The 15,116-nt window shown below is 32.0% G+C and overlaps 2 protein-coding genes across 4 annotated transcripts in view; one reads left to right on the top strand and one right to left on the bottom strand.

The window, feature by feature from the left end:
* Positions 1 to 14,515, bottom strand: part of SK (small conductance calcium-activated potassium channel) — a 219,463-nt gene extending 204,948 nt beyond the window's left edge. For all 3 annotated transcript variants that reach the window (XM_089707199.1, XM_089707200.1, XM_089707201.1), the window contains exon 1: positions 13,978 to 14,515. The gene's annotated coding sequence lies outside the window, so the exon portion shown is untranslated. The remainder of the gene's footprint in view (positions 1 to 13,977) is intronic.
* The window catches only part of LOC149480033 (uncharacterized), a 33,859-nt gene continuing 25,988 nt past the window's right edge, over positions 7,246 to 15,116 (top strand). The window contains exon 1 of the mRNA XM_089707652.1: positions 7,246 to 7,736. Coding sequence (XP_089563778.1) covers positions 7,246 to 7,736 — 491 coding nt within the window. The remainder of the gene's footprint in view (positions 7,737 to 15,116) is intronic.

Here is a 15,116-nt window from a genome sequence, read left to right as displayed (position 1 = left end):
TCATTGTATTCTTATAGATTACGACCTAATGTTTTCATTGTATTCGCACAAAGAAATTATTCATGGAAATGATTATGAACAATTTTAAAGGAATTTAGGTAACGTGAACTTCAAATGTTTGTAAAATAAAAACGATAACAATTCTCGTGTTTCACGATTCCCGCGAAGTGGGAATAAATTGGAAAATAATTGGTAAGCGCAATGTTGCTGAAAACATGTGAATAGCCTTCTATAATTAAACCGTTTAATTTATCAATATTTTAAAGTTTGTTTCACTTCGTAACCTGAGATGTTAGTTGCTATAGAGTAAAAGAAAATATACAACACTTAAATGCGTCCGAATAATCGAGAATACTCCTTCAATATGTGTCATATAATTAAATCATTGTTACATCCATACTTTACCATTTCATTGTTAGGACTTATCTGACATAATAATGCTCTTTGTTAAATATGTATTGACCTATCCATACATGTATTTTACAAATAGAAGTATATGCCGTGTGTACATTACCTCGACTTAATCTAATCCGGGCATTGTCAAACGCTAACGTATTTGTTCGTTGGCAAATTAGATAAACACAATCCGTAAATATGCTTACATAGTTGTTTGTTTTAGTAGAGACAGTCGTCGAGTATTCTATTTGTTTCTATATTTAAGTCCAATAATTTATTTGACGATTTAGAGGCACATTATTCAAACTTAACAAAAAATAATCAAATTCACGTTGTAAAATACCAAAAAATGTTTCGATTCGAAATAAAAATAATATAAAAATACTTCAAATAAAGTAATAACTGTAAGTAACTCGCAGTAATATAACAAAAGATAAGAGAACACTAAAAGCACAATGATTACGAGAGCATTGCAATAAAACGTGCTGTAAACATAAAATGCAACCGACTTCAATCACTTGTCCCTATCAGATTAACGAAAGCTTTCTCCGTCTAGACGATATTGTCTTTTTATCAAATGTTACCGACCCGACAAATGCTACGAGTATGTTGATGTGTAATGGCTCAATCGTAGTTCATTTAGTTTTTCATTTCTTTAAGCATTGTATGAGATTTTTTTGGCTATATCACATTTTATGATCGAAATTATGCCGGCTCAGAAACCAAATAGCAGTCTTCTGTTCAGTTTTCTGCTAAATACAAATTTGATTTCATGTTTGTTTTCTGGGTTCTTGAACAAAGCTACAAAGGCCTTTACAGATATTATGAAAAAGTAAAATTTAATATTTGTTGAACGATATTTTAGCTAAATAGTTAGTAAATTTAAATGATAAACGAAAATAATTCATAAAAACAACAAAAGTTTATAATAATTATTATCATGGATAACTGAAAGTTATTTATAATAATTATTGACCGTGTTTTATCTATAAATATTCGATCAATAATACCCTTCGAATGACACTGACAATGTACTTGTATAAATTAACTAAGGTCTTTCATAATAACAAATAGGTACCTAGTTAAAAAACGAGAAATTATTAGATTAGAACCTTACTTGATATATGTATATTGTTCATTTATTAAAATGTTACGACTGTATAATTTTAATCTAAGCTGATATCATACACAATAAGTATACATACACAAAAGTATACACAGCATTCATTTCCCTAACAATTTCGATGTACAACAGACTTAAGAACGCGGAAAGAAACTAGACGTTCTCATTCCATTGTATCGCAGTTATGCCACTTCAAATTATTCCTGCTATTTCTGAAAATGTATTCACACAACGCAGTAAACTACTACAATTTACTAGCATATGTACTTTACAATCAAAATAATATAAAACACGAGTCGATGTATTTCAAGCGCGGCAGATTCAGATATAAAAAGGATATAAATTGCATCTGATGTGGGTGTTTTATTTAGGCAATATGGCGGACTTCACTCTCCGACACTCAAACGGATTCATAATAAATCTTAGTCCATCCTCGGCTTCGTGAATAAACGTCTTTCTTTAATAGATGAAGTGTAATCTAGCGAGATTTGTGTGTAAGTTTATTTACAATACACTTGTTCCGTTTGTCCACAAATAAAAATTAAAGATCTGTATGTTTACATTTGTTTGTAAGGTATTGTAATTATATACGTACATAGTCCCTGTATTGATTGCAATTATTCAAATCGATCACAAATTATTGAAGCGAATATACTGTAACAATTATGATAACTAAGGAATAATAATATTACGTAGGTAAAATGATAACAGTTCATAACTAATACTGAAGGTCAAATCGTCTATAGATATTTTCAAGGTCAAAAAAAACTTGATATTCTATGTTAGATATTTTAATCGGTAATTATTTGAAATACACAAGAAACTGAAATCAGAACGGCTTCCGAAATATCTGATTGACCGTAAGCTTTACTAAATTAAATAGCTTTCCGCGTAAATTTAAATTTATTTTTAGTTTTGTTTGATAATAATAATTTATTTTCAATTCCGAACGCAAAAAAACATTTAGAATCATTCAACTGCCGTTTTTCAGTTTAAATCTGTATTTTTCTGTACAGTTTATACATATTGTAGCCTTTTTCCAATGGAAACAAAACGAGTTTTCAATTTAATCCCGTGGAGGCATGTGACGAAATGTCAGATAGCAAACAAACGCTCAATAAAACATACATACTGTATACATATTATAGTCATTGATAAAAAGGATATCCGTGTTCCATTCTAGGGGGAAAAACACACTGCATTATTTTTTGATTACTCTAACTTGACGCTCTCTACACTGTTATACGTGAAAAAATGTTGTTAAGACTGTAATATTATATGATATTAGACTATAATATAAATTATTTATTCATCTGAAAATTTATCTTATTACAAATTAAAACAATTAAAGCTTATCGCTATAAAGCGATTTCCAGACGTACGTAGAGAAATTAGTTATCATTATTTTAACCACATATTGTTGATACATAAGTTTTGATCAAATACCTAGTGGTCTGCCACTATAGTCTCCTATCAGCCACAATATCCAGTCGCATTCAACCGTAAATAACTTCATATTAATTAATACCAGTGCGCCATATACGTATCTATGAACGACGAATGAAGGCTAATATACATTTATTTTCTACACGCTAGTATCAACCCTTCGACTTTACGAATCGATTTATTCCTTTAGTCCATATATTTTCCACTAATAAGACCATTTCGATGTCCTTTATTCTTAATTAATCTAAATCCTAGATTCCTATTTATCCAAAGATAACAAACTTAAGTTGGTTAACCTGCATAGAATTAATTATGCCTTCCTTTTTCCATTCGTATCATATTAAAATACGTTAACAATTTGAAAATACCTTTAACATTTCACTTAATATATTATATTGAATTTTAATTAAAAGCAATAATATTATTGGAATATCAATTTAAATCCGATCATTACAAATCTCGTTACAACAGTAAGCTTCATTGCGAATTCATAAAATGTTAATGAACAATAATATTTATGTATTAATTATGTTTATGCTGGTATTATATAATTGCGTAGTTACAAATACATTGATGAATATGATACAAATAAATGTGTCTGTATTTCAAGTAACACTGAAAATTTAACACTTAATTTATATAAGCATAAGCATAGCTACGTCGTAATAGATTCAGTTCACTCCATGTTGTTACTTGCTTCGCCAATGCTTAAGTTTAAAAAAATAAAAAGTCTTTTTAAATTTCCAAAAAATTATATTGAACGAACCCAAATTTCGATGTATGTATTTGTTTTTTTTAACGAAAACAAAAAAAAATAATTTGTGTAGCTAACCCAGAAGAATGTAAGAAAAGAGCTTATAATATAGACTAACATAAAATTGAACACCTTTCTGTCCTTCCCCTAATTAGATGTAAGATCTTGTCCCTCGATTAATACTCATAGCAAAATTGAATGAAACAAAGGTACTGATTTTCATATAAACAGAATAAGGATGAATATAAACGTGGATGGAATGATTCTGTAATCTCTACAGTAGTTCGACTGATCTCGATTACAGAAGACATCAAAGAGATATATGTAATTTCGTAGTATAAATGTTTAATATTACTTTTTATTAAACATTTGAGACGGTATAACTTTATGAGTATGACATTTATTCTAGTGTATGTAGCCAATATAGAGGGGACGTTGAATGCATTAGATGCATTATGCTCACTTCAGAACTGCACCTTTTTCATAATATTTTCGTATTTTATATACATATTTCCCTTTAATATATATAATATGAATATATAAACATAGATGATTGTATCTATGACGTATTATTTTGGGTGTTCTATTATTAGTTGTGAAAAACTGAAATCATAATCATAAATAGATTTAATTTATACCTCAACAGTCAACGTATTCACGAAGTCTGAAAAAGCACTCGATATCGAATAAAATGTATTCAAATAAAAATATTTTTGTTGAAATACAAGCGTCCAATTTGAGAGGATCACAGCTTGTTCCGAGTTAAAATTAATTAATCCAATATACGCCAAAAATAAAAACTTCACTTGATTTTTGCAAACTTTGTCATCCTTCATTCGTTTGTGTAATTGCTATCTATGTATATATTATAATGTACTTAAGATTTTTAAACGTGTAAAAAACGCGTATAAATACATAACTCATATAAATTTATTTATTACACTGTATTAGAAAATATAAGAGCTTGTTTCGCCGAGCACACGTGCCAGAAGTGAAATTTCTTTTGGCAAGATTCAAAGATACCAAAATCGTCACCTTACTCCATGAAGTGACGGTATTGCCATGACGCGACCTTGAAATTTCAAAAAAAAATCCAGATTAACTGAAAAAATTCACATTCCTTCATTCAATCATTCTCAAATTCAATAAACTATCATAAATTTCATCAATTTGAACAACAATTTGATCCAATATAGTATCTACTATTGCATATAATAATATATGTTGTGCTACAATATTCATCTTCAATAGGGTGCATTCACCATTCATTAGAGCACGATTATCCATCTTACTTGTATGACAACAGCGTAAGCGTGCCATGTTGCTATTGTTTACTGCAACTCATGCTGCATTCATATACTACAAGTACCTACTTAAAAGAATAAAGCAGTTATCCACGTATGCAATTTCTAAATATAACGTAAGGTGGGGTTCCACCTAAAAATAAATGTTACGCGCAGTTTGGCTGTATAAAATTAAAAATATCATTTACACTACATCATGTGTATCTTGAAACTACAGCTTTAATAGAATATGCCAAAAAAACAACGAAATCGATTGATAGAGTTCAAGTTCGTCACAAAAAATCCATTCGGAGTGTGAAGTCACAGATGATGCATGGTTAATTTATACTTTTACCTCTTGAAGTTTTATCATAGTCAGTTCTAATCTCTAAAGTGGTCGTATTCAAAATAAAACAATATAACCTCAATTCCAGAAAGTAGCAACGATAAAAAAATAGATTATCTGCCTCTATTAATAACTGAATCTGAAACACTTGACATAGATTTCATCATTTCATTCCTCATTTTAATCTTCTACAAAAGCGGTACGTCATAATGAATAAAAATAATAAAATACAGCTAGATACTGTTAAAATATAAATGACGAACTACTGGCAGTATTTCCGTGATGAATTGCTAAACAGAAATGCTAGCCCGATAATGCATCCGATTCGAAGTCCGGAAATAACGATCTGATTAAGAAATACATGAAAACAGTACTGAATAGCATTTATGAGGATTATGTAGAGATATTTCAAACGTATATTGTAATTATATTTATGACGTAATATATTATATTATTGTTGTATCAATTGAATGCAGTTGGCTTGGTTGCAGGTTAAATCACAATTTCCATTAATTCAATAAGTTTAAATTCAGTTTTTAGAGGTTTCTTTAATATAAATGACCTTGGGTAAGATAAATACAATCTCAAGCGATACGTGTTTTATAATTAAAGTGAGCGGAAAAATATTTTAATATTTCGTCAACCATCATGTTCTAGAAACATGGTTACAAAAATAGACCAAAAGGGAACCGAGTACGAACGGTCATTCTGTATAATATGTACATTCATTCAGAAAATATCTTTTGAACTTAATGAAAAATCTGTAGCTCATATAAATAATATTATGTATACAGTATTCTACAGTTACTTTATAGAATCGAATGTAAATGAATTATTGAATAATCAATTAACAATAATTTTATTTTCCAAAAAATATTGCTTATAAACCAAAGAAATATTGCTGATAAATAAATAAAATTGTTCTGCTTTCATAGTATTTCAATACGTATCTTCAGAACTGAGAGCAATTGAAGCAAGTTCCCAGATAACGAGTGTCATGTTCGCTCACCGAACCCTTAAAGATGAGGTCGCACTATGTTGAGCAATTTAACCACTCACTGTATACGTGTACGTTTTGATATAGTGGGTTTTGTTGAAATATACATTTTCTACACGGTTCATGCTGCAGTTTTAAACACGTGGCATTAAAATACAAAGTAAAGTATGTATCTACTGTTCCATTCATGTGGTAAATTTAATAATCTGTGTACTTTTAAATGTATAATAATAATAATATAATAATGTGTATAAATTATGATCGCAGTCGTAATATTGAAAAATAAATACAAAACCGATTTTATCAAAAAGAGATATAAGCAGAAGAATTTATTCATTTTAACGAAGAATAAGATAACATAAATTGCACACACTTTTACTCTTTTATTTTTTATTTGCAATCTACCTCAATTCCCTCTCCACCGCCGCAATATCTAAGAAGACATCAAATTCAAACCCTTCAAGACCGGTAATTAATATCAAAAACCAAAGATGAAAGCGTTGAAACCATCCGTCAAATGATACAGATAATATTTTCCCGGTAATTTACAATAATTACTGTACAGTGCCACAAACTTATCTGACCCGGTGGCAAAAACTGGAACTACGTGCCGCCATTTTGAAATGTCACATTTTCACAGACTTTTCATACGGAATATTTTGTTTATATAAAAAAAAGCGACATCAGTGACACTGTCACCGTGTCAGATAAGTTTGTGGCACTATAATTAGCTGGATGTACGACTATCTACGAGGACGCCGTCAACGTATCTACAGTAATGACTGTCATTCATCTTGGTGTGATGTCGTTGCCGGTGTTCCTCAAGGCGGCGTACTGTCTCCTCTTTTGTTTTCTCTATTTATTAATTCCATCACTCATAATATTTCCTCTTTATATCACATGTACGCAGATGATCTGCAAATATATACTCACTCATCATACGAGAATTTGCCTGATGCAGTACGTCAAATCAATAAGGACCTTGAATCAATAATAAAATGGAGCAAAGCACACGGAGTGAATATAAATCCAGCTAAGACCCAATCAATCATAATCGGGAGTCGACATTTCATAAATAAAATTGACTGGGTCACCATCCCCAAAGTTATTGTTGACGGTGTTATTATCCCTTACAGCTCTAGTGTCAAAAACCTAGGAGTATACTTCGATCAGACTCTTTCATGGACACAGCAGCTTCAAGAAGTGCGAAAAAAAATGTTCGGTTCCTACGGTTCTCTCAGACGTTTACGTAACCTTCTTCCCATCCCCACTAAAATTGAGTTGGTACAAGCTTTACTTCATCCAATCCTCGATTATTGTGACTGTGCCTATCCCGATCTTAATGAAAACCAATTAGATGCTCTCGAACGCCTTCAGAACCTCGGCATAAGGTACATATTCGGTTTGCGAAAATATGACCACGTATCCCACTTCCGTACGAAACTCAAGTGGTTGCCAATACGTTCTCGACGGAATGCACGCATACTTCATCTTCTTTACGGCATATTGTTTGACGCTAGAACACCGAACTATCTTAAGGAAAGATTTATATTTCGTCACTCCAACAGCTTGGTATTGAGATCTCCTTACTCCCTTTCTCTTCTAATTCCATCTCATCACTCTAACTTCTACCATCACTCTTTTACTATGTACGCTATTAATCTTTGGAATTCGTTGCCAAATTCAATCAAACATGCGCAAACCATATCTACGTTCGATAGTTTGGTAAAAAAATATTATTTTTCGTTATAAATTTATACATATATTTATTAGTTATTTTTATATATTTTAAATTTATGTATACTATTAAACATTGTATGTATTATTATAACATAATATGTAGGTATATATATTGGTGTACTATATATATATACATATATTTATATATACATGTATTTTTATTTATTTTATTTTATTTATTTTATTTATTTATTTATTTATTTATTTTTAAATATTAAGTGCTCTTTTGCTCACACCTCCATAAATGTATTCTTCCAGCATTTTCCAATATCACAGGTTGTCTGGTAGAAATCACTTGTAAGTGATAAGACCGCCTTTTGTACATTGTTCCTATGCGCTGTTTTCTTCTCTGTTATTTTATTTGGTGTGCAATAAAGAATTTATTATTATTATTATGTTTCTCTCCATAATACACGGGTACCACCAGAAGGAAGATACCCGGTCCTTTGGAAGGCTTACGTGGGGACACAGGTCCAACACGCAGAGGCCCTTTAGAGAATTTAATGTGTTGTGGGACACCAGCCGCAGCCTGCCCATGACTGCACTATAGAGATACAGCCCTGGGCAGTCCGCGGCCAATGTAGGACTATTGCAGAAAAATGGAAATGAACAAAACTGGGTTATGGAAGGGGGTGTTAGATGGACTGGTATATTGGTTCTATGGGGACTATGGACGTCTGCCTTTTCAATATTAAAAATTGAAAATAATGGCAGACGGTGACTCGCCAGTTCGGTCGATGGGCTCCCAAAAAGGTTACCGAGAATGGCAACAAGGGGGCAACATCAGCTGAACGGCTAGGGGTGTAGAGAGGTGCGGCACCGGTTTCACCATCGCGGGCCCGCGGGCCCGGAGCGGGTTTCCCCGCTATTACGCCATTAGACACTTCCACCCCCGAGCATATAGCTCTGGCGGCTCCACTCTGGACGGCCAACAAAGGCAAGCCAGAGGTGGGGGATCCTGAACCTCGTCATTGTTCACTCCGAACTGCCACTGGGGCAGTCCAGAGGTGAGGACAGGGACCTCCCCCGGGAGCGCTCGGTTCCCGCGGGGTCGCTACTCCCCGACACCTCGCCACAAGGTGCCCTGCGGGGTGACTGACTGCACGGTTGGGATATCTATTGTAGATATGCCAACCGGGGGCGATGGGGTCGTCACATCCCTACGCCTTTATTATTATTATTATTAATTTTCAGCGGAATATAATCAAGAAGCATCCCAATAAGCGGAGGGAATGTAATTGCCTTCGTTATTCGTTCGCACCTCCCCTCATTCCTATTTTACGCTCTAGTTAGTCTATATCTTCAGTAACTGTATTATACAACTATTATACAGGACTAGCTCGTAATTATATGATAACTTTGTCTTTTAAGCATAGTTTTTAATGAATGAATTGCATTCAAGTCTATTGAATATACTAAAGAGATTTAATTGAAAATTTCGAGGGGTAGAGTGTTGGGTTAACTTAATAATTTGTACTGTATATTTAATTCATTTAAAGTATACCGTTTTACTATTAACAATCTCAAAGATTAAATACATTAATAATTAGGTTACAAATAATTCATAGAGTAATTAGCGAGTACGTAAATAATTTGGTACTATATAAACTTAAAACTAATTAGTCTAGCAGCTGTACTAACTATAATTATATCTACATATTAAACACGTCCAATGAGAATTATTTTAATGTAAAACGGCATTTATATTACGAGTACTATTATTTATCATTTTTTAGTACTAGAATTCAACAGAACATGTTAATAACTACTATCTATTAGGTAAATACTTTGGTACTACGCCATCACAAAGCCAGAAAGGTTTGTCTTTTGACAGATTGATGAACTTTTATAATATGATCAAATCGGACTCCAGTCAACCTCAAACACAGATTAAAAAAAATAACTTATTCATTGTCCATTCTTAGTCATCATTGTATTATATATGTATGTATTATGAAACAATTTGTATAAAAAATATTATAAAAAAACATTCATTAATTAGCACACAAATAAAGTAAAATTGTTATTTATATACATTTTAAAACCTAAGTATTTAAAATCAACACGTAAACTAGGTCGACCTTAGACTTTAAGTTTATTCGAATTTAACATTTTTATAACCAGACATTTACGCTATGAAGTATATTTTTTTTAATTTCGTGTTTTATATACATAATTATAAAATTCAGTAGACCTTTGTAGATAAAATAACTTATTACGTCATAGCACATTTAGTTATATCATTGAAAACATTTATTACATTTCTATAAAAATTGCCGCAAAAATTTCAAGGTTGTAAGGAAGAAATCGCTCTCAAGCGATAAGACCGCCGTTTGTACTTAGTTTAAGCTATCTTTAAGCGCATTTTTTATTCTCTTTAAGTGCAATAAAGGATTGATATTAAATAAATAAATAAATATACAAGTCAGGAACTTTTATTCAAAGAAATAGGTTAAAATGCAACCTCTAAATGTGTGGTTCCACATAATTTATCAGTTACTGTTCGATATCGATTATTCGATAATTGTTTTTCCAGAAGTGACCTTCGTACCAGTAATGGATTGCTAATGAATTGTTTTTTAATTGGAGGGGAGCGGTTATCTCGTTATTTGGTTCATATTTGACGCGTTTATGAAAACTATAATTTAATATAGATAACACACGAATATCACGTTTTATACTAAAAGTTTCTAATAAAACTTATTAATCTGACATATTAGAAAAATATTTTCAAAGAGATTCAAATAACAGGATAAAGGGATATTTCATTTATAATTTGAAACAACGCAATCACGAGAAAAATCTTCGGATATCCAAATAATATAATATCAGAAGCGATATCAAAGAAGATCCTTTATTGCGTTTTACCCTTTCTCAAAGTAACCAGGGCGGAAGAAATCGCTCAAGTTTCAAACACATTTTGCCTCAATTCCTTATGAAATTTGTTTAACATTTCTACGAGATAATTACACATGTTAATTACAAATGACGTACAATGTTTAACACGTTAAGGCGCCTCTAGACGGTAATGCAAGCATGACATGCGGTTTTTGAATTGTCATGCTGCATGAGTGACCGAAAAAATCTGATCATGCGTTTTTACAATTCACGTCCAGCCTGAATATAATGCGTGATACACTCGAAGTTTTGCATGTCATGCACCGATCAAAGATCATAATATTACCTTCAGTTATCATTACAGGATAGAAAATTGAAAGGCAAGTCAATAAGCTATCAGTACGTAGTTTGCATGTCATTCATATCTTAATCTTAATACTATTATAAAGGCGAAAATTTGTACGTATGGATGTATGGATGTATGGATGTTTGTTACTCTTTCACGTAAAAACTACTGAACCGATTAGAATGAAATTTAGCACACATATAGAGGGTAACTTGGATTAACACATAGGATAGGTTTTATCCCGGAAATCCCACGGGAACGGGACCTATGCGGATTTTCCTTTGAAAACGCGGGCGAAGCCGCGGGCGGAAATCTAGTCTATAAATAAAAATGAATAACTTTTTCCTTGGTCATATCACGCGTGAAGGGATGGACCGATTTCGATAATTATTTTCTAATAATATTCCTTGAAGTACGAGGATGTTTCTTATGGAGAGAAAACGTATATACCACGGGCAAAGCCGGGGCGGACTGCTAGTCAAGCATAAAGTTAAATGATCATTCATGCATGACACTTCGTAACGAATGGTAAATACCTGATGGAAGAAGTAAGTAAGTAACTAAGAAAATTAGATCCCGAATATTCGTTGACAGCTTTGCTAATGAAGGATGTAGATTGTAGGTACATTTGCAGTTTTAGCTGTTAGTGTGATTACTAGACATCGGATTATATGCACTAACAAAATGCCAAAATATGCATGCAAATATGCACTAAAAAAGGCCGAAATATGCACTAAAAACGACTGATATGCCTAAAATATGCACAATACAAAATCAAAAAACCTTTATTATTTTTATATATTTTAATCAAAAACAGTGAAATTTTCTTGAAATTAAGTATAGTTTTTGTGCCAATATACAATTAAGCATTTTTTACCAAATTTTGCGAGCACAAATTTGTGACGTTTGTCACCCGCGCGCCCAGTGTTGCCACCTTAGACCTTTCCGGGCTAAATCTAGCAGCCTTTTTTTGGAATTCAACCCGTGTTTTAAGTTTTTAGCCCCAAAAGGGTAATCTAGCCCTATTTTGAATGGCTTAAAATTTACTTAAAATGGAGCCCATTTTGTAATTTTTTGCCATGCCAAAATAGGGTTTGTTTACTCGCTGAGCGTTCTGATTGGCTAATAAAGGTTAGTCAACCAATCAAAACTCCCGCTACTTATCGAAATATGCACGATTGGGGAAAAAGGCTAAAATATGCACTAACGCCGTAATTAGAGAGTTTTATGCATTTGCATATGCAAATATGCAAATGCATATAATCCGATGTCTAGTGATTACATTAGGGTAATGTGTTTTGGGTGATCTATACGTTAACCATTTGATTGGCAAAATACTGTTTTCGTGTTTGCTTTTGTGGCAAAATTTTCCGTTGTATCTTTAGAATTTAACAAAGCATAAATGTGAAAACTTTTAAACAGTTTTTGAAAATAATGATGATTCTGAACTCAAAAAATATTCTCAAACCTGTATAATCTTAATATATATAAATCTCGTGTCACAATGTTTGTCCTCAATGGACTCCTAAACAACTTAGCCGATTATAATAAAATTCGCACACCATGTGCAGTTCGATCCAACTTGAGAGATAGGATAGTTTAAACATGTAGGTACCACGGGCGAAGCCGGGGCGGACCGCTAGTATGTTATAAATTCTGATGCTATTTTTGATGTGTGGATAATATTGGCATATTATCCACATTATACGCATAGTGTAATTTCTATGTAAATATTATAATTCATTTCAAAATCACATAATGCAAGCTTATTAAAACATTCTCAAAATTCAAATTATATTTGTCATACCCCGAAGCGATACAAAGCTCTAAACATTAATAAAATATGTATATCATATTGTTGAAACATAAGCATTTGAAAGCTTGACCAAAATTAGCCGAGGTTGCGTATCCATGATACGGAAAAGGGTCATAATTGTGATCCTTCTAAATAAAACTCAAACAGTTTTATTATGGAACGGACAAATGCTCCGGGAAATATGCACGTGACTCTTGAATTCAATATGATGAATTGAAAGGGTTTTATATGTTTCTCATAAAAGTCTGCATTGAATAGGAAGAGAAATCGTATTTTCAATTTTTTCTTCTTATTACGAAAGGGATCTAAATTGGTGTAAATGTACTCAGACACTTAGCTAAGTTGCGTTTGAAAAAAAAATATTTCTGTGGAAAGACTTTGCCTTGAACTTTTTTGTTTTAAACACTTCGTAGTGCGTGTAGGTTCTTATGGAGAACTTTTATAGATAGTAATATAGCTATAATAATTATGAAACGTATTATTTATGTTAAAAAAATAAACATTTGGTCGACTTAGTTAAAATTAAAATGATGTTATGATATTTTTCTATTATTTAGGCGTAGGCAATGTCCAACGTCGATCACGCGAACGGTATAAACAATTAAATATTATGTTTATACCGTTTAAATATTTTCGTAAGCCTTAAATTGTAGAGAAATATAAGACAGCAATATATTTTATTATTTTAATAATAACTACATACTACTACACCAAAGATTGCTAAAATACTTCAGAAAACTTTACACAAAATAGATCTTTTTCACACAGCTAAACTTTTTGAAAAGTTACTAAAAGTTCACGCAAGAATAAAAGAAAAGAATCACAATGTGTGAATAATTGACATAACATAAATCAATAAACCAAAGGACCGACAAATGAACATTAGTCTCACCTGATATGTTACACGATATCGATCAGAAATCGTCGATTATAAGTTTTCAAGTGTCTTGACCTACATAGGTAACACCAACTATGTACACACTACACTACAATATACACTTTTCCGAAAAATATATACAGTTTTCCAAACTTTGGTCCACACACTCGAATATTTAATAAATAAATTTACAAATAGGATATGAATTGTATCGATATTGTACGTTGTTTAAGTCACTTTTTTGGACCAATGGGTTGTAAGGGTTTACTATAAGGGTTAAATAATTTGTCCTAAAACACAAAAGGCTTAGGAGAGCGAACAAAAGTTTATAGGTACCTCGAATCCATCACAAACACATCCACTTACGATCGGCCGCTGCTTTTAAATAAATTGCTTTAGCGATATAACTTATAAAGTAATAAGATAGCACTTTTTTAATCATAGATATGTGTAGCTTTGTTTTTTGAAGCAAAATCGCTCGTGGAGATAACGAGCGAGTTTCGAATACTGTGCGAAATTTAATACAGACGGCGTACATACATCCGTTCGCCGTGCCGCACGAACGCGGACTGAATAACTGAAAGCTTTCTCTACGTTCTGAAATTCGCGCCCACGAAACGGAAAGCTTTTCATGATTTTTCACGTACGTGTGAAAGAGATGACTATATTTTCGACACTTTGTCGTAGAACACTAAAAGGAAATGCAAAGGTATAATACGGATGAAAATAAACATGCAATGGTTCGTCTTTGGTATGTTACGTTATGCAAATCTTATTTCAAACAGTATTATGCGGTTTAGTGACCTATTATATTTAACGGTATAATGTTCTAGTGGTATGTGGGCTTAGTTCACGTGACCATTATAGACTTGAAGTAATCCTCTTACCGCTATTAGTATCCATCAGTTATTACATACGCGATAAATTTTATAGAGGTTTTAATAACTATCCACTTATAATATGTCAGATATTAAACTTTTAATAAAAAAAGTTATAAATTACCTAGTTTTTAAAGTATTTTTAGGGTTTATATTTTAATTGCGAGAACTATAACTGCGAGAACTTTTTAAATATTCAAAAACTTAACTCTGCGGTGTTATAATATTATACTTAATCATTATCTTCAATTTAGCACGTACGTATTTCTGACAACG

The sequence above is a fragment of the Colias philodice genome, chromosome 19, assembly GCF_061535455.1.
Source record: "Colias philodice isolate Cphi_HAF_F1 chromosome 19, ilColPhil1 Martin Lab GWU primary, whole genome shotgun sequence".
NCBI lineage: Eukaryota > Metazoa > Arthropoda > Insecta > Lepidoptera > Pieridae > Colias > Colias philodice.
Note: the sequence above shows the minus strand (reverse complement) of the source record. Positions and strands in the feature narration are given on the sequence as shown.